Consider the following 23,805-nt stretch of genomic DNA (forward strand, 5'->3'; position numbering starts at 1 on the left):
TTCATTCTTTTTGGTTTTCAAAGGTTTACTGCAAACGGGACGTGTTGAAGGTTGTAGGGTCGGAGAAGGGCAGGGAGAAGACTGACAAAAGGTAAAACACATAATAGGAAGTGCAGGGCAACTTAAGTATAGGCATGCTGCAGACTCCTCTGTAGTATACTGTGTGTGTGCATGCATGAGGGGTGTGTGTATGATATGTATATCTGAATGAGGTCAAGGAGCTGGAGTTAATACTCTGCTCATAATAAATTAACATAAAACGCTTTGACAGCCTGTCGTTCCTCTCAATTAACAGCTAAAAATGTTTTTGGTATCTAGATTCCTTAGGGTTACTAGGACACTTTTTCCTTCGTCTTATCTTTCCTGGCTTGAAATCACATGCACATGCAGGGTGACACTTAGACCATCAGAGGCAAGTGTACAGCGTAGAGGCTGGCCGTTTGGCTCCTAGTTTTAAGTGGTTTGTGGGGTGGTATTGGGTACTTGCTATGTTGCAGTAGCAGGTAAATCAGTCCCTTTAAACATTAAAATTATGGATTTGTATGGGACCAAGAAGCATCTTGGAGATTTTAGAGCACAACCCACAAAAACATTGACCTGTTAGCTGCTGGTTTAAATAAAGAACAAGAAGTATTTAAAGAATAGAAGGGTTTTAGCTCAAGTATTAGGAGAAGAAAATACCCTTTCTCTTAAATACTGATGGTGAGAGGAAAGCATAATGCTTAACTGTGGCTATAATTTTAAATGTGTATTAAAAGATGGGGTATCTGATGCTACATTTTTGGCAACAAAAGTGTCACAGCACTATCCAAACTAGCCAGCTGCAACAAGGTCTTTACATCATTGTGTCCTGAAAAACTTCTTAAGATCCTTGTAGTTGCCCATTTGTTCTACAAGTGGAGATACCTTCAATTTGCCCAACCAAGTAACAGAACCAGCCACAGCTGCACCTTATCTACGTTGGCCAACCCACCGCCCCTGAAGCCAACCACAGTTGTATATTGTCAGTTCATTAACCCAGCTTTATTCCTCTACACAAAAGGAACTTGGGTTTTGGGGTTTTTTTCCCCTAAAAGTAAGTGCCTGCAATTCTCAATGGAGTGGAAGCTAGGTTGAAGCACCATTGAGCAAAACTAGCCTTTTTCTCTCTCTCTCTTTTTTTTTTTTTTTTAAAGTATATCTGTGACTAAAAGAGTTAAGGCTATGATCATTTTTATACAGATTGAGAGGATCAGGAAAAAGAGTGAATAGCCTTTAATGTGTCTGCTCACTAGTTCCTGGCAAAAACTCAAATATGTAAGTTGATTGATGCATCGGATGAGTCTGCTAGTGTGTTTTGGCTTCTCTTTTGGTTTTGGGGTTGGTTTTTTTGTATGTTTTGGGTGTGGTTTATGTTTTGGGATTTTGGGTGGGTTTTTTGGGGGGGTGATGTTGCTGTTTGGCGTTTTTTTGTTTCTTATTGGGATTAGTAAGATTTTCTTACTCGTATTAGTAGACCTTAATATCTTACTAGTTTAGGAATTCTGACCTGTGATGCAGGTGCTAGGAAAACAGGAGGAAAGCAATCAGGTTTGTTTTGTTCTAATATGTCAGATACAAGAACAAGTGGAGAGCTGGCTGAAGTTTAGCAGATCACTTCTTGTGAATTTGATACTATTATTCAAAACTGGTTTAATGATTAACACTTGAGGTGAGAAATTAGGAAGTATGTACTTACTTAGGACTTGTGACTTAGAATACTATCTAAAAAAATTACCGATTTAGTCTCCTTTGTTCCAGAAGTTGAGCAAAATGTAGGTGACTTGCATAGAATATGAGTGTGTGTTGATTTCAGGTTGATAACATGCCAAGATTGAGTTGAAGCAATTCAGAGTGGAATTAAGTTCAATACAGGTAAAATTGACCTGAATTCGGAGTTGCTGCATGTGTTTTGTTCTACTTGAACACAACCAGTGTTCCAAGGAAGATGGTGAATCACCAAAACGTGATTCACAAATATGTCGTATCTGATGGAAGGCTGTCATAAGATGAGGGTGAAGTATCCCATTTTCAGCTAAGCAATGTTAGTTCTCTTCACCTGGATCCTCCAAAAACTGAATATATGAGTTCCTTCGCTGGATGAGACATGCATGTTCACACTCTGGATGTGGCACATTTCCCTGCTTTCTTACATATTTTTGATATGTTCCCATCATCTGTGGTCTCTTAACATTTTCACAAGGACGTCAGTGGATATATTTGGCAAAGTAAAGCACTGGGGCTTAAACAAAACACTTCACTTGGTTCCCAGATGGAGAGTTTGAAGACCTTTTGCTGCCCGAGTTTAAACTTTCACCCTTGAGCTGTTGTTTTCCGAAACTTACTGTCACTTGCACCAGTAGATAAAGTCGCTGTCATTCCTGCGTGATCTTCTGTGATGCCTCGTTGTTTCTCCAGGCTGATAGCTTTATTTTTAAATGAAACATGAGATCTCTTTTGACTTTTTTGCATTGCAGCTGCTTAGAATTTTGTATAGGAAGGGGTACGAGGAGATATGACTTCAGAATAAGGTAGCCTGTTATTAGCATAGAAGATATAAAAGCAAAGCAATTACATTCCAAGATGCCTTTTCATTTTTAAATTACTCTGCCTATGATCCACAAGTAGGTATTTTGAACTCCTGGAATGAGAAACTAGATTGTTCACATTTAACAAGATGACATTATGGTTCTCTTAAATTTCTTCTGATTCTTCCCTATGAAAGAAAAAAAGTATGTTTCCACTCAATGTATCTTTTATTTTTCCAGTGTAATCAATTATCTGTGTGTATTACGATAAAACTCAAAAGTACACTGATTTTATCCCCCATCCCCTCCGAGAGGGGCAGAGGTAGTGTTAGGAAGAGCAGGTACTGGGAGGTGGGAGTATCAGCATCAGCCCGTCTGGAGGAGCATCCTGAAAGAGATGTTAGTCATGAGGAACATGGGCCCTCACGGCAGGGTTGGCAGCGGATTAATCTGAAACATCAAGGCATTGTTTCTAGGGTAGTAGTTCCCAAAACTTTCATGAATTTGAGGCCTGTTCCTGTTTTGTGATCCAAAATACTAATATAAAAGGTGAGATCTGTTACACGTGTATTCTCGTACTTGGCTGTCATAGTGTTTCTTACTGAATTTTCTGGTCAGGTGTTTCAGTTTGGGGTAGAACTTCACAGCCAGTTTAATAATAATAAAGAGATATTTTAGCCTGTGGCTAATGAGGAGGTGAATGCATCCTGTCCCTGCCCCCCGCCAAAAAAAAAAAAAAAAAATCATCTGAGGGAGGAAGTTTTATATGGACTTTGTTCCTTTCGTATGGTGTAACTTCAGTTAGGGCTAAAGAATTGCTTGCTTTAGAAGAACTTCTGTCAGTGAGAAGGTCCCTTCAGCGGTTCTTCCATCAGGGCCTGCACACCAGCCCTGCGGGCGCCGTGGCTCACCAGGGAGACATAGTAGCAGATATTTTGTATTTCGCCCTAGAGAAAACACTCCTTTTCACCTCAAGATGACCAGAATAAGAAAGCTGAAGTATATTATTACAAGGGAAAAATTCAAACCATACCAATTTGAAAGATTTAACTTAGGAATGACCCTGGTGGGCTCTCTTCTGAGGATCCTGCAACAGAGCGTCCATGTTCTGGCTATGCAGAGAAACACCCCCTGCCCATCCTCCTGCCATGACTGGCCGGTACGGCTGCCATGTCACTGCTGCTTGAGGTAATTTGTCCAAAACCTATTGCAATCTTTTTAACGACATTGAAAGTGTTGGCATATGTACAGCTGCATTGTTCACCTAAGTATGCTGGAGAGAGGAGGTTTCCTCAAGAGCCCTTAATCAGGCGCTGGACAATTGCGGGTTTCGCTCTGCCAGTGTTTCTGTTTCAGCTTTCTGATTCTTTAGACCAGAAATTCATTCTGCTCTGAACAGGTGGTTTGTGTAAGGCGGTCTCTTGTTGGTTTTGATCTTGACACCTCTATTTCATCACTCGTGTGTAAATCCGGAAAGCTGAGAAAAGTAAGGAATCCTCTGAGCACAACGTGTGCCAGCTGGTTCTGATGGTGGATTGAAAGTGTTAGTGCTCACAGAGTCCTGTTTGTTTAATATGCTGCCAGCCCTGTCCTGTTACTTGGAGGGGAGGGAGGCTGTTTGTGGGATCTATTAAAAAAATGTATATGGAGAACAATATTTGGTTTTTCACGTTTTGAGACCAATACTTCGGCTGTTCAGCAGTTCTTTGTTGAAACCTGGGAATAACTGGTAGTACAATAGATAACGGAGAAATATTCTAATTTTTGTGATACTACACATACACACCCCAGTTGCACAGCGTTGTGTTACTGATCTCCACCACAGCTAAGCTTCTTATCCGCTTTCATGATATTCTGCTAGAGGAGTTGTATTAAGTCTTGCAGGCACCAGGCTGAAAATTCTGCTGTTGGGACATTATACCAGGTAACACAAGCGATCAGTGTCCTCTTCCACAAACTGTTGGTGGTCCCAATAGACAAAACAAAAGGATGAGGCACATCAGCAAGATGACAGCCAATAGACATTAGGCAAACTGGTTTAAATTAATTGTTCCCTTTATTATGTATTAGAAGTAACAAACAATTTGATGTAATCATTGAAAAAGTGATTTTTGAAAGAGGAGGAAAAAAAAAGGGTGCCCAGGACTAAAGGAGAGGTGTAGCAGGTTGTGAGATGGGTAGAGGCTGTGAAGGGTGGGATGAAACATGGTTAGAAAGAAACTTTACCAAGCTTACCAAGACACTTTAACCGCAAGCCCTGGCCCACTGACGGGACCGACAGCAGAATTCCTGCTGCGTGGCATGTGGCTTGTGACGTCAGAGAAATTCAGTGCTGTTTCTTGCAGGCCACCTAATGTGGTAATAGTTTCCTTTGTTTATAACAAGTTTCCACTGTAGTGAGATTATTAAAATAATGCTATTTATCTGGAAATAAGAGGAATTTGGAAATAAAAGAAATGGAGGATATACTCCTGAGGGAGAATGTTGATGTGTTTCCTCAGCTGTCTGCTAGGTGCGGATTGTATTTCAGTAGCTGGCTAAGAATTTGTTAGTGCCCACTGAATGTGTCTTTTTTTTTTTTTTTTTCTTTTTACACTTTCCTTTGATTGTGGCTTTTTTCCATACCTCTGTACTGAAAATCAGCATTTTGCTATGATTAGTTTGCACTTACTTCTTCCTCAGTATGTGTTGAAACAAAATGTCGTTTTCCAGTTAGCTAATTTATTTCATTTCTTGGCTTTCTTTTGTTTAGATTGTGTAAGAAAAATAATTTTAACATTGGTCAGTGTTCATACCTCCATTCTAAAAGGGCGTGTGAAACAAGAAATTGAGACACATACAACCTGTGGAATTAACTACTCTGGAAAACCATTCCCCTGGACAAGATTCTTTTGAGTTTTTGCTGCTGTCTTCTGTTTGAGCTTTAGTTTGGATTTTAAATAGGTGCTTTCTAATTATTTTAATGACTTTGAATACGTATCAAAGCGTACAGTACTAGTTCTGCATGTGTTGTAGTCAGTCACTGTAATTACGCCTTTTGGTTACTTACGTCCTTTGAAAGGTATATTGTGAATTACAAACAACTTAAAGGCAGCTAATGCTTTGTTGCCTTGCACACTTTTCTTGCTGTGCCAGAAGCAATTGAGTAACTCTTACTGTAACTGGAAAGATTTCTGGGTTTATTTTTTTTTTTCTCTTTTCCCCACCCACCTCACCCCATCACTCTCCAGATTCTAAGGTACAAATTTTACGTTTTGTGGAACCTGAGAAGAAAGAGTGCCTGACTTGGAAGCCTGCTTTAAAATGTCTTCTAGTTTATGAACTCACATCTTTTTTTCCTCCTCCCCAACTTCCCTTCTGTTTTGCAGCCATAGACCTTTTGTATGGGGGTATATACTGCTTTATGTGTCAAGATTACATATACGACAAAGACATGGAACAAATTGCCAAAGAAGAACAACGAAAAGCTTGGAAATTACAAGGTTTGGTTTTCCTGCCTGAATTTCTTGTTTCTGTTTTTAATCATACCTGTCCCTCCCATTTGTCAACGGCAAAAACCGGTAAGGGGAGGAAAGCTCTTTAGAGATAGTAGTGCAGGCCATGGGAGAGAGATCTCTAGCTATTATTTTCCAGGAGTTAGACTTTTAGTTTAACATGTGCGCCACACCTAAATGTAGCAAAAATACTTTATTTTTAATTGCAAAAAGTATTAAAAAAATCTAACAGTAATCCTGCAATACTGGCATAATATGAGAGTCAGATCTGTATTAGGTAGACAATGTAGCAGTCTGCTCCTTTAGGCTTATTTACGTGATATAGGCAATAAATCTGTTCCCCTCACATGAAATGCCACCCTTGTGTGTGATGATTTTTTTTTTTTTAATAGAACGTGCCAGCTTGCTTACACACCTGTGCTTTCATGGTCACGCACAGTATCTATGTAGAAATATTTACACACAAATATATGTACACACATTTGTTTTATTCAGTTTGCTTTCCCTAATTTTTTCTTTTTTAGCCTTCACCCCAACAGTGGTTTCTCACTACCAGTGTACAATGACAGGTAAGAGGCGTGGGCTGGCGACGCACTTCACTAACAAGCGTCCCTTTGCTGATTATCCTGCCATTTTAGACATGAATCACAGTTAAGAATGCCAGTTTTATCGTGCAAATTGTTTTCCTCTTGTTTGGATATGTTCCAATGATTGAATAATGACAGCAGACTTGATTTCATATGCCCTTTCCTTGATAGAACTACTCCAAAATAAACCTTTTCTCCTTTTTTTTTTTTTTTTTTTTTTTTTTTTAAGGAAAGGAAGTAGCAGTTATCTTAAACTGAGTAGTTTTAAAGTATCACTTAAAAAAGGCTTGTCATCCTCCATTTCCAGTGGCCTCTAGGAGGGGGTATGTTTTCTTAAAGTGGGAAAGTCTGTATTTGAAAACAGATAACTTCTGTCTAGTAATGTCTCTTACTGAATCCATGGCATCCTGTTTCAATGTGACAGCCATAGTCAGGGCTGATACGACTTCAAACCATTCTTAACCTAATTTCCAATTTAAAAAATAGCAGCTAACATCATATTAACTAGAGCTTTTCTGATGGCATATCAAAAGTATAGCTGCTTTTACTGCATTCCTACTACAGATTCCATTCTACTTTCTGCTTGTTCCCCATTTTGAGGGAGTTGTGTCACAGGATAGGAGGATAGTGAGATGCCAGTGAGTCCTAGAAAAAGAAAATACAGCTTAAAATGCTTTAGCACAAAACACTAGTTTTCAAAGCAAGACAAAATGGGAACATGTTTTTAAACCTTCCACTTAGGCTATGCACCTTTTCTGAAAACTCCTTCAAAGCCTTCTTAAACTGTGTTGTTTTGGGCACTAAACCAATCAACAGACAACATAACGCTTCTTTGTGACGCTACGGAAGAAGGCAGCCCCACAGTTCCTTATTTCTGAATATGTATGTTCAAAGAGCAATGTTTTAATGTTGTCCTTAGCAAATGATGTATTTGTGCCTTTTAGACTGAGATGCAGCCAGTTTGTTCTCCAGTGGACATCAGGCTGCTATAGGTAATATTAGAAGATAATTACAGCCACAAGACTGTACATCTTGTCATCTTGGACCAGACTTGGGTGGTGAAGGGAAGAATCAGTGAGAGGAACTGCCAGGCAGAAAACCACCTCTGTACTGGTTAACTGACTAATGAATGGCATATTAAATATATGAATGCATTTGCATGAATGCACATTGCATCTTCTGACCCTGGAGAACAAATCTGTAATGACCACTGAAGATATAAAATGAAGGAATAGACAACAATACACTTCAAATTACTGGAGTACACAGTATAGACATCTTGTCTTTTAAAGTCACGGCATAGGATCTTTTGTTTTATGGCTTATCATGAAACCTTGTGTGTTTCTCCACAAATTAATCTAAGGAATGAGAAAGGGAGAATCGTGGGAGAAATAATGGAGAATTATGTTGGGTTGTTTTCAGTCTTTCTCCATTGTTTAAATCCGTCGCCTCCTTCCCATAGTGACTCAGGTTATCTGAAAGAACATAAAGTGTAAAGAGGGGTTGAACCCTTCTTCTTCCAAACTGAATGTCAGGATTAGTACAAACCCCAAACTCTCAGTGTCTTGGTATTATATTTCTATGACAGAGTGAGTTTACCTCAGATAATGTTGCCAACTGAAAGAACTTAAGAACTGAATCCAGTCCACAAAAACTGAGATTGGCTTAAAAATTGAAGTGTGAATGTTACACAACGTCTGTCCACAGTGCTTGAAGGATATTCGTATATACTTTAATAGATGCTCACATAACAACATGATGCCTGGAGAAAGAACTTTAAGAAAAACCCCAAATATCATGAGATTCATTTCATACTCTTGCAATATTAACTCTTAGTGTAATGAGTTCCCATGTCCAGCTGTAGTTCAGGGTTATATGATGTAACTCTGAACAAGTTGCAACTCTGCCTTTTTCCCGCGCCCCCCCCCCCCCCCCCCCCCCCCCCCCTTTGGTATTGAATATTCTTTAATAACGAGGGAGGTGAGAATACAGAGCCCTTCATTCTAATTAAAGTTTGGATTTTGGGGGAGGGGATGAAGTATAGCTAAGTAAACGAGCTATATTAATGATTACTTGCAAAATTGTGATGTTTATAAACTAGAGCCTTCCATTGCCTTTTCCTTCACTCGTCCATATGTCCCTGATAAAGTCTCTTAAAAATGACAGTTTGTATATTTTAACTAATAAAATTAATTCTTGGATGGAGATTTCACATGCTGACTTGAATCTCTGGCTCTTCTATATCGTCATTTTTAAAATGATAAATTTTCACCCTATAACGCTACTTTCCTTTAATTGTAAATGGTAACCTGTGCATGTTTTGCAAATATTTGTTTAAGGTAGTTTATATTGGAGTTTTTGGCATGTTTGTGGATGTTATTAAATCTTTATTAAACCTTTTTCCTTCTTTGTGTGTTTTGGTTTTTTTTTTAAAAAAAAAAAAACCTTCTAAACACTGAACCATTCCTAATGAACGGTTCTTGCTTTTTCCCATAATTTCAAGAGTAATAAAACCTCAATATTCTTGTTAAATTATATAGCTGGAACAGAACACTTTTTAATTTCTGTTTCTCACTTAACACGTGCTCTTTCTAATGAAAGACTTGTGTAAGGAAGTTTTCTGTCTGTTTTGCTCTGTGTTTGTTGTGGCATTAGCTGTACATAGTTTTCTGTTTGGTTTCATTTCTTTTTAATTGAAGAATATTTGATCCACCCAGAATCCTGCAAAGTAATCCTGTCTGTCATCTTTAACTTCACTTGAAGAGTTGCTCTTGTGAAATGCTTTGGTCCCCATCCTCTATAAGCATTTAAGCTATATAATTATATATAGATATATATATATGAACAGTCCTGCTAACATATATGGAACTATTGCATGCCTAAAGTTGAGCGCACATGTGTTTCCAGGTGTGAATTTTCTTACATTTGATTTAAACCAGGACGTCAACATATCCAAGTTTTTATTTATTATGAGATTTAATCCTGTTATCAGATTATACTGACTCTGTTTGGCTGTGTTGAAACTACAGTGAACCAAATGCACGAGTTCAAGTTTACAGCTGGCCAGTGCAATAGCTGGTACTAACACAGTGCTCAAAATTATTTTGAGCTTTTTTCAAACCGATTTATATAAATTCCTGAGGGAGTATTACAAATATGGAAAGGGTTGCTGAAGACAACATCTAATATGAAACTTGTTGCAAGCCAATGTTCTGTCATATGTGAACTGTCCATATGTGCGTCTCTGAAGTTGCTTCATTCGTTTGCCTATGCATACTGTATAGTGTATTCAAAGCATTGCAGCTGTTTTATCTCATCAATCTGTTACACAGTAATTAGTTTCCTTTTCTGTTTTCCTGGGTGTGTAGCTTGATGCTGAACCTTGGATAAAGGAAAGGGACTATATGATTCTGGTATTCTTTCTTACACTTGCATAAATCTGTTGTTGGGTCAAAGTGAGAGATGGGTGCATCCGTGTAAATAAGGATTTTCTAGTCCTCAAGAATCTGAAGATGAGACCTTTTATTACTAGAACCTTGGAGGGTCAGTAGTAACTATGAATTGAACATTTTTGGGTGGGTAGCTTCTGACAAGCATAGCAATTTCTGAAAATGAAGATCAAAGAGCTATTAAAATTTAATGTATATTATGCAGAATGTGTAAGCCTCTAGCTGTATTTTCTACTCTCCTTCTTTTCATATGTATGATTTATAATTTATTTTCTGTAGCACAGCACTGTTTCTGCTCCATGCGTTCCGTGAAAAATAACTCTTAATTGACTTTAATCCTCAGTTTTAGAATAGATTGCTTGTCATCTTGTTATTCTTTATTTTTAATGCCAAGATGCTTTTGTGACTCACTGTAATTGACCTTGCATAGTAATTTCTCTGTGCTACATAGAATGCTGCAGCAGTACTTTGCTGGTCAGCACATGGGTCTCCACTGCTGTGTTTTTCTTGTATCAGATTTACGCTGAACGCAACTCCGTGCTTACTTCAGACCTATTCTCTGTACTGCTTACCTGACTTATTTCTACTGCGCTTTCCTTTGAACAGAAGTGTATTGGAAATACAGTGTTGATGTTTAAAGAGAGTAATGGCAGATTTTAGCTGCAGCTCATGAGAAAGGGTAGTTAAGTATCTGGAGAGTTGGCCGGTTGGTTGGTGCGGGGAGGGTTGTGTTTAAACCTACTACTAATTGCATTTTTAGGTAATGTTAGATACTGGCAGTAAAGTGAATTTGAAGTATTAGAACTTGCTACTGCCCAATCCTACATCAGTGGGTATAAGGAGAGGTCATGCTCTGTAATGGTATATCCTAAGACACATAGTAACTGTTTAGTATTTTGAATTACTGTATTCTGCTGTTTACCTGTAAAGACCAAGCATGTATCTGTCCATTATGTTGGGTCAGTTTTGGTTTATTTCATAACTTGTCAAAGTTTGGTAATGACGTTTCTTGGTTATCCTGTATCTTCTTCTAAAATCATATGGTGGTTCTGTCATTTGACCTCCTCTGAGCACAAAGAAATGCAGTTTTGAGTAATAGTGGATTTATTCCTGTGCTGGAATTTCTTTTAACTGAAAGGAGGAGTATAATCCAGTAATGGAAAAATCTATTTGGGCTTGGTACTTTTTGTAAGTAGTGCTTTTCTTCCTTTAGTTCTTACTTGTTGGAAGATGGGTTGATTTCTTTCTGAACAATATTTTTTTTGGGAGAGGCAGAAGGAAATCAGTCTCTTGTAGTTGTACATAGATTGAATCTAACCTAATGGACAGCATGTTGAAAATATTTATTTGGACAGAGTTTTTAATCCTTTTACTAAACAACTTCCTGAAACTTTCTTTTCGTCTGCTTAGGCATTGGAGAGAAGTATTCAACATGGGAGCCAACCAAACGAGAGTTAGAGTTGCTACGACACAACCCCAAGCGGAGAAAAATAACCACAAACTGCACCATAGGTAAGTTCTAGAAATCCTTCCGAAGTTGATTCTCAGCCACTTGTATGTTCAAAATTATGTTGTTTTTCCATAAGTATTTTTACGCTGAGGTAATTGTAGTGGATTGCCTTAACCATTAGGAAAACAAAATAAGTTTATTTTACACTGCCTTTTTCTCACTGTAGAAGGGTATCTGCTCTGTTGGTTCAGGTACTGATGAAGATTTATTTGTGTAACAGCTACAAAACATTTTTTTTTTGTTTTTTTTTTTTTTTACAATATGCCTTGAAAGACTTTTAACAGAAATTGATCATGTTGGCTCTACTCAAGTTGTCATGAGAGATCCCATGCAGGTGTATGCATGTATCCTGTAGTTGGGATGTATCCCTAACTGTAGCAGTCTGTTGGTAAATCTGTTCTTAGCTGACAGAATGAGTACATTGATGTTTTTCTGCTTCATATTCTAAAGTCTAGATGGGGTCTGTTCAATTTCATATTGACTCTGAAAAGATGTAATACGTTCACCAGCGTGTATCAAATAGCAGTTTTGAAATGCATATCAAATGTTTAATGTTTAGAGTTCAGTAGTCTGGAGCAAAGAACTCTCTGAAATGCAGGCATATCTACTGATGGCTGGAGAGTATTTGCATAAGGGTAATGGAAATGAACATCATTTTCCAATTTTTTTTCTGCTGTCTTTAGGTTGGGGGAGTAGGGAGTTAAAACTAGCTTCCTGACACGCTCTGATCAAGATTATTGGGCATTTTCCTATACTGTTAAATGCACACTAATGTTTTAATGGTGACAGTATAAGGTTGAAGATATAGCTATAGACACTGGAAGCAGGAAACTGTTTAAAAAGTTTTTTCCTATTTTTAAGCTACTTGCTGTTTTATGAGAATGCGTCATGCTTTCAGCACATTCACTCTTGTCAAAAGACACTGAACATCGTTGCTAAAAAATTGTAATGTTTCTAATACATTAAGTCATATTTAATCCAAAATCTGTGTATATTTATTTGGAAAAATGGACTGAGAAGCACAGAGTAAGTTGTAGTAAGTTGAAATGTGTATAGAATGGTAATTCTAAAGAAGGGGCCTATGCATTTGCAATAGTGGAACAGGAAAGACAGTTGGAAAAACATCTGGTCTTTAGAAACTTCAGGCAGCCTAGGAAAAAATAACTAGGCAAAGATTGCTTGCATCATGTTCACACCGGGATTTTGTGTTGTATGAAACTGCAGTGTGTTTTGTAAAGGCTGTTAGAAATGACTTAATGTAACTGCGCAGGGCCAAAACAGAAGTTTGATAGGTCACATTCACCTTCAAAATTCTTTCTGAAGAATGGAAGCACATTTCTCTGTTTCCCTTTCCAATTTGAAGGAATGCTATGCCTACGCTTAAAGGATTTAAAATTTTTCAGTCCGTTTAAAAAGGACATGTCTGGTTGCGTGAAATCTCATACAACGCTGCACGGGTGGGGGAGCACTGGTGGAACACAGGGGACAAGAGAATGACTGATCTCTTTACTTCTGCAGGCATGCTTTTAAGAATTTCTCCTACTGAGCCCTGGAGCTGTCTATGTGCTGAGATTTAGAAAGAGAAAAAAATCAAAGCACCCATGAGACATAATGCAGTTTTGGGCTACAGTTAAAAGCAAAAGACTAGCTTGCTTTCACAAAAATACATTGGGGGTTTTAGCTGAAGGAAGAAAAGACCTGCCATTGTCCTTGAGCCTTTTCTCTCTATCTAACCTGCTGCTAAATATATATCTGTTTCAGAGTCTTTTCCCCTTCACTTTCCTCACGTTGACTTGTCTGTTTGCAGTTTCAGATCAGTGAAGAGCCTATATGTAGGCTGAAATGCTGCAATTATCTGGACATTTCCATTTCTCTCTTTTTCTAATACTCAATTCTTTTGACTTCAATTTTTTATCAATCCCATAGCAGATATTAGTGAATCCAGTTTATCTTTTGAGGTAGGTAAATGGCTCGGAGAATAGGCGTAATGTCCAGTTTTATTGGTTCTGAAAATGAAGATGATGTTGGTAACCATCTATAATAAGCATTGCACATCTGTTGATGAGCTCTGTTTAGAAAAGAGTCTGTTAAAGCATACCCAGCTGCCTTTTACGTATAAAATGCGCTCTGCAAAGCTGTTTTAAGAGGAAGGCCAGGGGGGTTTGTGGCTCTCTGGCCTGCCTCCAGAGATACACGGCTGTTGGTTGGAGGTGGCATGTTTAACTGCTCTGCGATGACCTTCTGAAGTGGTTATTGTGCCGATGCCTGTTTCAGCGTTTGTGTAAGACAAGTGCATTAGTATTACAACTGAACTCGGTGGGACAATGCATACTCTGAAGCCTGGACAGGCACGGCCTTGAAAGGGTATACTTGTATGTGAAAGGCTTGCATATGATTTTGAGCCCTAATAACAAAATACGTTAAACCTGATGTTATTTATATGTAGAACACACTTAGGTGGTAAAATATGTTTTGTTGTAGTTTCCCATTACATCTATACTATTTACATGACACTCATTTATGTGAATGTTTTACTCTATGGCAGAACCTTCTTTGTACATAAAGTGTGGGTTTTTTTATTCCAGATTTGTAGCAATCTCATGATGCTTCTCAAAAAGCTGGATGTGTCTGCTACTTTTTGAGCTGTTGAACTTTTATACAGCTGCAGAATCTTTTGTCTTTCATTGGCACTATAAATTAAATCTGAAGAGTACTCAGTCATGAAATGAATATGTTATAATGGAGGATTGAACTGGTAGTTCATTAGAGGAGATACTGTGCAAAACTCCTAGCTTTTGATTTAGCAAAATGAAATGATGTTTCCACTTGAGTGACAATTTGAAAGCAATTGAAGAAGGAACTTCTTGTTCATATCCTCAAAAAACTCAAACCAAAACAAAAATCCCCAAACCCAGAAACTCTATAAAAATGCATAAATTTTGCTTGGTTCTCTTTTTAAAAGGGTGTGTGTTTTCATCTCATGGATATTTTTCCTGCTAGTAAGAAGATAGTAGGTAACTTTGCTTGAACTGCTGTTTTGCCATTGAGCAAATTGCTCTTCAAATGAAAACTTACGTCAGGCGTGCTACAGGCTATAGAAACTGTGCTGATTCCTGCCTTTTGGGATATTATAAACAAAGGGCTGTTCCCATGTTGCCCATAAACATCTCCAAAGTGACTTGGAACACAGTTAACCAAGTGGAAACGCTGAGCTATCTGCATGCAAGAAGCCATGGTGACAGATCCTTGCATAGTGTAGATTTTCTGGGGGGCATTTCATATTCTGGTGTCCTGGCAGACTTGAAATGTTGATGGAATTTCTGTATTTCAAGACATTCAAGAAGAGCGTACAGTCTACTCAAACCATAAACATACGTTCTTTGGTATCAGCTCAAGGCATTCTCAGACCTTGTTGTGCCCCAGGTGCTACAGCATGCTGCCTTTGTCATTGTGCTGGCGCAGTGGGGTTCAGGTGAACTAGGTCAGGCTGAAGGGATGGCATATTGTGGGGGAATGCAGGAGGTGAGTGGAGAGTAGAAATTCCATGAGTTACTGTGTGTTGCTCTCAGCAGCAGTACTGAATCATAGCCTAGACTACTCAATTCATAAAAATGTTTCTATTCATAGAAATGCTCATCTTGATTTTGGGTTGAAGCTGGTGGTTCACACATCCTATAAACACCAGAACTTTTATATGGAAAATTAGGTAAGACTTAACAATTATTAGATTCTAGCAGTGTGAAAGGAAAATCTTATTTTTCCAGTCTCCTCTTGTCTATGAAGGGGCTGCCCATGGCAAGTGAGGGTAGTGACCAAGCTCCAAGTTCACAAGCAGATCTTTTTATTACAGGACTGGACTAGAAGTGAAAGTGATACAGTATCTTTTGGGAACTATTTTCCAAAGCTTGTCTTGCTCTGTTATCATTAATAGCCCCAGCAGATCAGTTCTGCTGAGTACATGAAGTATTAGTGTGGGATCAGCTGGTCTCTGATTAGCATATGAAGTGACTTTGTGGCTAAAGATTGGTGTATTAACAATAGGAAGAATTAGACTCCCAAGGCACATGGGTAATTAGCAGGAGCCACCTGGGATTCCCATTTGCAGTGTTGCAAAAAGGCAGAGGGGATAGCCTTTATAGGAGGCTGAGCAAATCCCTTTCAGAAAGAATGATATGAGGTGTGGGGGAGGTGGCAAAAACAATAGCTACATGGGAGTAGCAGGTGGTTTTTGCAGCTGTGCAATGCTAAGCAGTGCGATGTGACAAAGAGCAGCATGAGTGGAATAAATATTGCAGCAGAGCCTCCCCTGTAAAGGTAGCAAGGGAAGAGGAACAGTGGCCTGGAAAATATTTCTTGTTCTCTGGATGAGCTCGCAGGAGCATTCCACTTCTGTAGGAGCAGTGCTGACTTGAAGGTGTTGAGGGCTACATTAATATTTGCAGGTTATTTGTGTGGGCACCAGCTTTCTGGCGTACTGCTTCTGGTTGAACGCTACTCCAGGTAGCTCAGATGGTAAAGCAGAATGAAAAATATGGTTTAGTACAGCACCAAATTTTTAGCTGTAACTTAAATTTCAAAGTTCCTGATTTGTAAGCAGTAATACTTCTGTATTTGAAATCATGACCACACAAAATGCACCTTGAATAGAAGTCTCTTTGATTCTTAAATTTTTTTCAGACTGCTGTGTGATGAAGGAAAGGAAAACCACCTTTGAGACTGCTCAGGTGACTTGTTTCCTCTGTGACAAATTTTTTCACCTAACTTCATAGAAATTAACTGTTTCATAAAAGGTTAGATTAGTAAAATAAAAACCCGCTACCCTTCTATCAGGAAGATCCCATGTTCCTGTTTTACCTTGTCGTGAGCTCTGACCATTGCACTGAATTGTATTTTTTCCTGGGTCTAAAATTGATAAACCTGATAATAAAAATAAATTAAAAAACCCTCCTCTTGAAGCTTCCAGGGAATCTTAAGCAAAATGAGGTGTGAATCTTTTAAGAGTTCTAAAACATAACCTGTGATTTACTTGCTGAGGTTTGTAAAGATTTGCTTTTGGAAAGTCTTACTAGACTTTTGAAGTTTACCTCTTCCGCAGTATAAAATATAAAGCTTTTCTCTGCAAAAGACTTTTCAAAAAGAAATTCAAGATTTGATATAGTACTTCTTCAGAATGCTTATTCCATCCCAGATGAGGAATGAGGGGAAGGGGGGTTTCTGCTCTTACTATCTCAATATTTGTTTGAATTTTAGGCCCTCTGTCAGAAAGGAATGATGACTTCCAGTATATGAGTTGTCCTGTTTGCTTTCATTTCATGTCACGGTTTTGTAGGGGCTTACTCTTTACTGAACATTAAGAGAACCAAACTCTAAAAAGCATTTGTGATGAAAGCAAGAAGACGTTATTATCTTTCCCTCTCCCCTCCTTCCATGTTGGTGCTGTGCTTTAAGCAAAAGAACTAGCAGTATAATTTTCTCTTAATACCTGCTAAGGGTGAAGACATGCTACAGCTGAGGTAGACAGCTTTCCTCTGTCAGGGACGATCCTTTTTTTCCCTTCACCCTTGTGTATGCTTCCCCTTTATTCCAACCACATGGTCCCACCCTCTCCTGGGCATTCACTCTGGTGCTGCAAGCTGGTGGCAGAGTCTGTTCAGTTCATTAACCTGGCAGAAAACATTGTACTGCTTGGTGGTGGAGGTTTTGCAAGAGCAACGTTCTTTTGTGTGCACTCAACAGCCTGACAAAGGTTCTGACACGCACAAAGCTGCCGTGAGGAGGGGATGGCACGGGAATGGGATGTGTGGCTGGGAGCAAGGGGCAACCTCCTGTTGCTGACAGCAAGTCACACACCATCTGAGCTGTAGTTCCATTTGGCTATAGCAAAGCCAGCAAAGATGAACTAGTCTTGGGCTGTCACCTTAGTAAGGCTTGAAATTAGGGTAAAGCTAGGAAGTTGGTTTTAAACAGAAAACAAACTTTTCAGGCTTTTTAGGATCCTGTGTGAAGAAGAAATTCTTTGAGAAGTTAGCATCAGGGATCATGTAGCCTATATTGCTGCATATTTAGTTTAATATTTTTACAGTAAATATTACATAATTACGTGAATTTTTTTTTCCAAGATTCTAAAATCAGTTATATTGTATTTATCAATTTACTTTTTTAAAAACAATCAGTAGCATGGCTGAAATCTAAATTACCTTTTTGGCTTATGCCCATTAACGGTTCCTGCAGTAGTGTATATGGATAACCTCAAAGTTTATGGCTCTTCCTTTTGCAGCCTTTATAGACACTCCTCCCCAAGAGAAAAAAAAGCTCTTTCCAAGTACCTAATGTTTGCTTATCTTTTTGCTTGATGATTGAAAAATAGTTGAAACTTGCAGGGCATGTTTTTCAGCTCGTCAAGATTAATGAAAGGAGGATACTGATTCCCTTTACAAAGAACTCTTTTTCCCCCAAGGGTTTAGTCCTGCTTTTAAGTTAAAATGCTCTAACAAGTTGAAGTCTAAACCAGTTAACATCTTTTCTCCAGGGAGTGTCAGGCAATAGTAGTGGGATAGCTGGGAAAATAAAATTATGTATTCAATGAAATCATGGTTAGTGTTAGCCCTTGTTGGCCCTCCCAGTATTTTTCAGTTGATCTTCTTGGAGTGTGTATGGATTGTTGAAGAAACCACCAGACCTAACTTTTGTATATCAGGAATATTCTTAGCAGCTCCTAGAAATGATACTTTGAGATTGTTCTTTCGGCAGTATCTGTGTATAGAATAAATCCCATGCCTTTGCTTTGTTTCCAGTAAAAATTAACAAAATGTGAAACACAATTTTGTGGAGAAGTTACCTTGAAGCTTGAGCTTGATGGTAGGTTGGCTTTGGAAACAGCTTTTGCAGTGATGTGCTAAACATGTTTTGGAGGAGATTCTTTGGTTCAGGGGTCTGCTTGAAGGTTTTAATTTGCATGGCTTTATGTGGGAGCAGTGTAGTTTAAAACAGAACAGCAAGCTGAGTAGAACCTTTGGGTGTACTTGCTGTCTGAGGAGTAGTGGGTTTTCATACATAGAACATAAAAAAAGTTTGTGAAATGGTTTGACTTTTTTTTTGCTTCCCTGTAAAGTTTGTTTTGCATGTTTTATTAGCAGGGAAATAAGAGCAGAGAGACACCAATGTACCGGCATGTGTGTAGCTGCAATAATAAAAAATATTGCAGACGAAGAAATGTTGACATAAGCATCAAAGTATCTAAAGCTAGAATTCTAATCTCCAGGGATATTTACCGCAAATACAACCCCTGCAGACTGTACGAAGTTAAAACTACTTGTATGTGAAATAAGCAGATTGCAGTCAGGGTTGAATTTTTCTGTTATCCTGTCTAGGAAAATTGCCAATGATATTACTTGCATAGAAAATACTTTAATTTTTTAACTCTAGGTGGCTCTTGGGGATTTGAGACAAAGGAAGATACACTGTGTGTGTTCACAATGTGAAATTCCTTAGAAGACAGGGTTCTTAATCCAGGACTTGGATAGTGTTCCAGACTTCTAACTCAAACCTGATATTCCTCCTCTGGGCTTGTTTTTTTTTGAAGGGGATCCATGTTTGTTCCTGATCAATACACATAATTTTTAGTTTACAGACAGTGTTTCAATTTGACTTTCTAAAATTGTGTTCTGCACTTCTTCAGGTGAAATTTTATCATTTGGATCCAGCTAGGTAGCAGCACAAAGAAGTGCCTTTTTCCCCCCCCTCCTAGATGCTGATTCAATTTTCAAGTGTACAATATTTGCTGACTCAAGTATTTGTCTTACCATTAGAGAGAGAGAAGTAGTTAATTTTTTTCCTGTGCTTTCTTCCCCAAGTAATTTTATAACTTCAATATGCAGTCAAAACAGTAGGCTTTTAACATGAAAAATGCAGTAAATGTTAGTCACTTGTCATTATCTGCTTGAACAGGTTTTTATGGGAATGGGAGTTTTCTTATCAAGAAAAACCCAACAGCAATATATAGCCAGCATTTGATTCTGGCCCTCTGAGCAAGATACCTTTATTTAGATGAAGTACTTTTTGTTTGTTTAAAATTAAAACAAATTTATCAGGGCATTTCTTTAGTGTTTTTTAAGTTTTACCAGCTTAAAAAAAATCATCAGAACAGTGGATGCTTACAGAAAACTAGACGTACTAAGAGTGCTTGGCTTTCTGTGTCTGTCAGAACAAGCAGCAGACCTCACCCTTCTGCAACAGCAACCCCTGAGGTTAGCAGGTATGTCCCCTGTTTTCTTGGCCACAGGATGCCAAGCTGCAGGCTATAGCTTTATTTTTTTTTTGGCAGTATCATGCGGTGATTCTCTAAAAACCAAAGCCTTTCTTGAAATGGAGGGTATATTTTCACTGACAGTGATGCAGTCAATGCAAAGTTACTTTCATAATCTCTAAATCAAGACCAGATAAAGAAGTTCAGAATTAGCTCGTGTAGCTACGCTGGTAACAGCCTCAACATGTGCCTATCATCTTGTCATGGGCAGAGATGCACCCTTAGCATGAGAAGGTTTTTCTTCTTACTCTTAAAAAAAAAAAAAAAAAAAAAAAAAAAAAAAAAACAAAAACAAAACCAAAAAAACCCCAAAAAACCCAAAGAAACAAACTTTGGTTTACCTCTGTATTTTAACCTGATCAACTCTGTGTCATTACAGAGAGCATGACATTTTCAACAAGGCCAGTAATCTCCATCTCAGTTTTGTTCTTTTGTGGATTGCTTTTGGATTATATTTACTGTGACCTTCCATTCTGCTCTTTCGTGTCTGCATCTAGAGTTGGGCTTTGTGTGGACAGAAGGTAGATACAGTATATACTGAAACTAGGAATATGCATAAACAGCATGTGGCATGGTTTGTGTGTTGTGGATTGTTGGAACAGCTCTGTGCCAATTCATCAACAATAATTTGTGCATATTAATACATTTGGATGCATTTAATTTCATTGGCAGTTAGCCTACTCCTCAAGTTATTAATTTCTGAAATCTGTTTTGAGGAAGGGTAAAAACTTGTAGGCAGCATATGGTGTGATATTGGGGGGAAAGGACGTCTGCGGGTGTGAATTTTATTTTGTCAGTTTAGTGGGAGTACCTCTTGTTCTTTAAAAATGCCATCTGCACAGGATTCTCACTGCAAGTCTTATGCTTCTGTGCAGATCATGCAAGATCTCACTGAGCTTTTCAGTTTGGCTGCTTTTGGGGGAGGGCAAAGAGAATATTTTGTGTCACCTTTTGAAGTATTTTATTTTGTAGAAAGGCTTTTTTTCTTTGCCATCAAGTTGCCATATAAAACCACCTGGAAGGGTCTACAACTTACCTAGCTTTTAAAAGGTAGTGGTCATAATGCTCCATACTGATCATTCAGTTGTTTTGACAAACACGGTTCCTGTTCTTTGCCTACTGCTGTTCTTTTTTGATGTTGGATGTCTTCTGTCTGTTCTCCCCAACCATCCTGCAGTTACCAGATTAATCATTATATTCCTGCTCTGCTTCATAGGACTTTAATGGCTTGAACTTTGCTCTGTAGGCTGTGAGAGACAGGGCAGCTCCTGTTTTGGTTATGTGGCTGCTTTAGGAGCTCCTCCATACCTTTATTGAACTTCTTTAATTCCGCTCTGTGTATCTGAGGGTACAACGAGCACCACAGCTGTAAGAGGTCTGGCTTCATTGTTAAATGAAGGCATTTTGTGCAGTGCATGTACCTGTATGTGTCATTTCATGTCATGTTTTCTGCTGTGCAGGAATAGGCACCTTTTTGTTTCTCTTGCTCTTGATGTGATAATGTGCTTAAAGTCCTTCGTGTCTCATCTTTCTTTTCCATCTTCATGTGTTTCAGGGATCAGATAATCAAATCTATTACTAAGTATCAAATCATTATATGATTATTTCTGGTTTCGTATATGAAAGGTGTTTTCTTCTATTGCGTGTTCTGAAAATTGGAGATCCAGATTGTATGTGTGTGTTCTCCCGTTTGTTTGCTCACTGCTAGATCATGACAGAGATTGGATCAGGTTGAAGCGTAACAGACAAAATCAGTGGGTCTTGGTATGCCAATATAGGAATTCGGAGAAGTTTGGTACAAGTTCTGCTGCAGAACTTAAATGTCTTTTTTGGTCTTACTCTTCAGCTGAGAGAATCAAATAGAAATGTTTGCCATGGATGATTACATGTTGTATAGCTTTGTTTTTGAGAACAGGGTGCGTTGGTTTCTTCTGAGACACCTGAGAGAGAAAAACAATTTTGTGATGCAAATGGTCAGTAAAAATGTTGAAGGTAAGAAATTACAGATATAAACCCAATGTTTTCCTTACTCTTGAAGGAAAAATAAAGGGGGGAGCCTTTATTTGCAGGGTGCTGACGTGTCCTTTTCCTGCTAGGTAACGTACCAAAGGGTTCAAAAACTCATCTTGCATACTGCAGAGATCATTGACTTTAGCTCCCCTTTCCCCTCCCACCCCACATTTATTTTAAACTTAAACTTGCTACAGGAAACAATAAATTCATATAGATGTCTATTCCATATATAAATATTTTAAAATCAGTTTTAGGTGTGGATTTAACTATGTCACCTTAGTTTATGAAAAGGCCTTTCCCTGGCAGTATTTTTCTTTTTTATTTTTTCTTTGTAAACTCACATTATTCTTTACACTTACAATACAAGCCACAGCTACAGGAAGAACAATTCAATTTCACATCCTGGCCAGGAGAAATTGCACCTGAATTTTTTGGTTTTTATTTTTTCAATCCTACTTAGATGAAAACCCAACCCTCGTGGACTCATCACATGAAACTTTGTGTATCAGGGTTGTTGTCATGCTCTGCAGCTACAAGACAGCAAAATATTTACTCTGAAGGGAAGTATTTTTGCTTGTGTTCTGATCTGTTCCTTTTTTCTATATTTGTGATAAATTTGGGGATGCATTGACTAGATTTGGCCCACAGAAGGCTTCTGTCTGGCTGTCATCTTTTCCTTCTTGTGGGGAAGCATATGGGGGGAAAAATGGCTCATGCCATACCCACTCGTGTGCACAGGGATTTCTAGTGGAGAAAACCAGTGATACCACAGTATCTTGAACAAGTTGTCTCCTCCCTCATTTCAGGAGTTTTTGTAAAGGTATTGCTATTTGAAATATTAAAAAAAAATTATTGCAATGCAGAAGCTCTAATACTGCAAGTAGGGGAGCTTATCTGTAGATTTCATAGTGTATGTGTATCTTCTGTATTAATGTTGTTGCATTTCTTAAACTCTGCATTGATTTATTTACTGAGATGACACTGAAACACTTCAGAATAAAAGTACATCAGGGGATACTGCAGGATCTCATCACTGAAGAGTTGTAACAACAACTCAGGGAAACATTTGTCAGGACTAATACAGGTAGTGTTAATTCTGCTTTGAGGTAGAGAAATAGACCCAGGTGACTTCCTAAGGTCTTCTGTAGCTATGTTTCCTGAGATTTTAGTGGAAGATTCAATGCATTTTTCAGTGGTTTGGTTAAAAACACTCTGTTCTGTTTTGTTTTGGAAGCATGTTTCTTAATTTAAATCCACAGGGAAGAAATATTTGTAGTCCCTTGTCTCGCTTGAAACAGCTTCTCTGTTTACACGGGCTGTACAAAAAATTAAACTTAAGAGGTTTGTTTGTTTGTATTGCCAGATATTTTAGGAGTGCTGACTCATTTTACCATGCCAAGGGTGTGTACATATGAGCCAATTACCATCAGATCAGAAGAATGAGAACTTAAAGGACATCAAGTGCTCTTGCCTCGTCTGTGCTTGGTCTTAACCCAAGAGTACAGTTACTGAAAAGTAAATGACAGGCTGTAACCTCACAGCCTGGCTTGCCATGCCATGCTGCTGAGAGAGATTGCCTGCCTTATTCAAAGTGCTTTTAGCCCAGAGAAAAAGAAATAAAAATAAGTGTAACTGGTTGATATTCTTCTGGAGAATCAGGGGCACACAGTGCTTGCACACCACTGAACTTACAAAAGTATCTACAGGTAAATGAAATGATAGGGAGTGTTCCCTAAGGCAAAGAACGGAAACTCCTCTAGGCTGTGAAATGTTTCATGTCTTGGCATTGTTAGTTTGCGAATTGGTTCAAAGATGTACATATTGTAAGTATAGTATAGAGAGTGCTTTCCTGTGTCTGGCAGGCTGTGAACGCTCAGGAATCATTGGCTGGCTTGGGCGTT

At 38.4% G+C, this 23,805-nt stretch overlaps 1 protein-coding gene across 3 annotated transcripts in view; it reads left to right on the plus strand.

The window, feature by feature from the left end:
• USP22 (ubiquitin specific peptidase 22) overlaps positions 1-23,805 on the plus strand; it is a 110,960-nt gene that overhangs the window by 48,583 nt on the left and 38,572 nt on the right. For 2 of the 3 annotated variants that reach the window (XM_056334054.1, XM_056334053.1), the window contains 3 exons: positions 5,915-6,028; positions 6,565-6,609; positions 11,487-11,588. In XM_056334054.1, coding sequence (XP_056190029.1) covers positions 5,915-6,028; positions 6,565-6,609; positions 11,487-11,588 — 261 coding nt within the window. The remainder of the gene's footprint in view (positions 1-5,914; positions 6,029-6,564; positions 6,610-11,486; positions 11,589-23,805) is intronic. The other variant, XM_056334055.1, reaches the window with a different exon arrangement.

The sequence above is a fragment of the Falco biarmicus genome, chromosome 4, assembly GCF_023638135.1.
Source record: "Falco biarmicus isolate bFalBia1 chromosome 4, bFalBia1.pri, whole genome shotgun sequence".
NCBI classification, from domain to species: domain Eukaryota; kingdom Metazoa; phylum Chordata; class Aves; order Falconiformes; family Falconidae; genus Falco; species Falco biarmicus.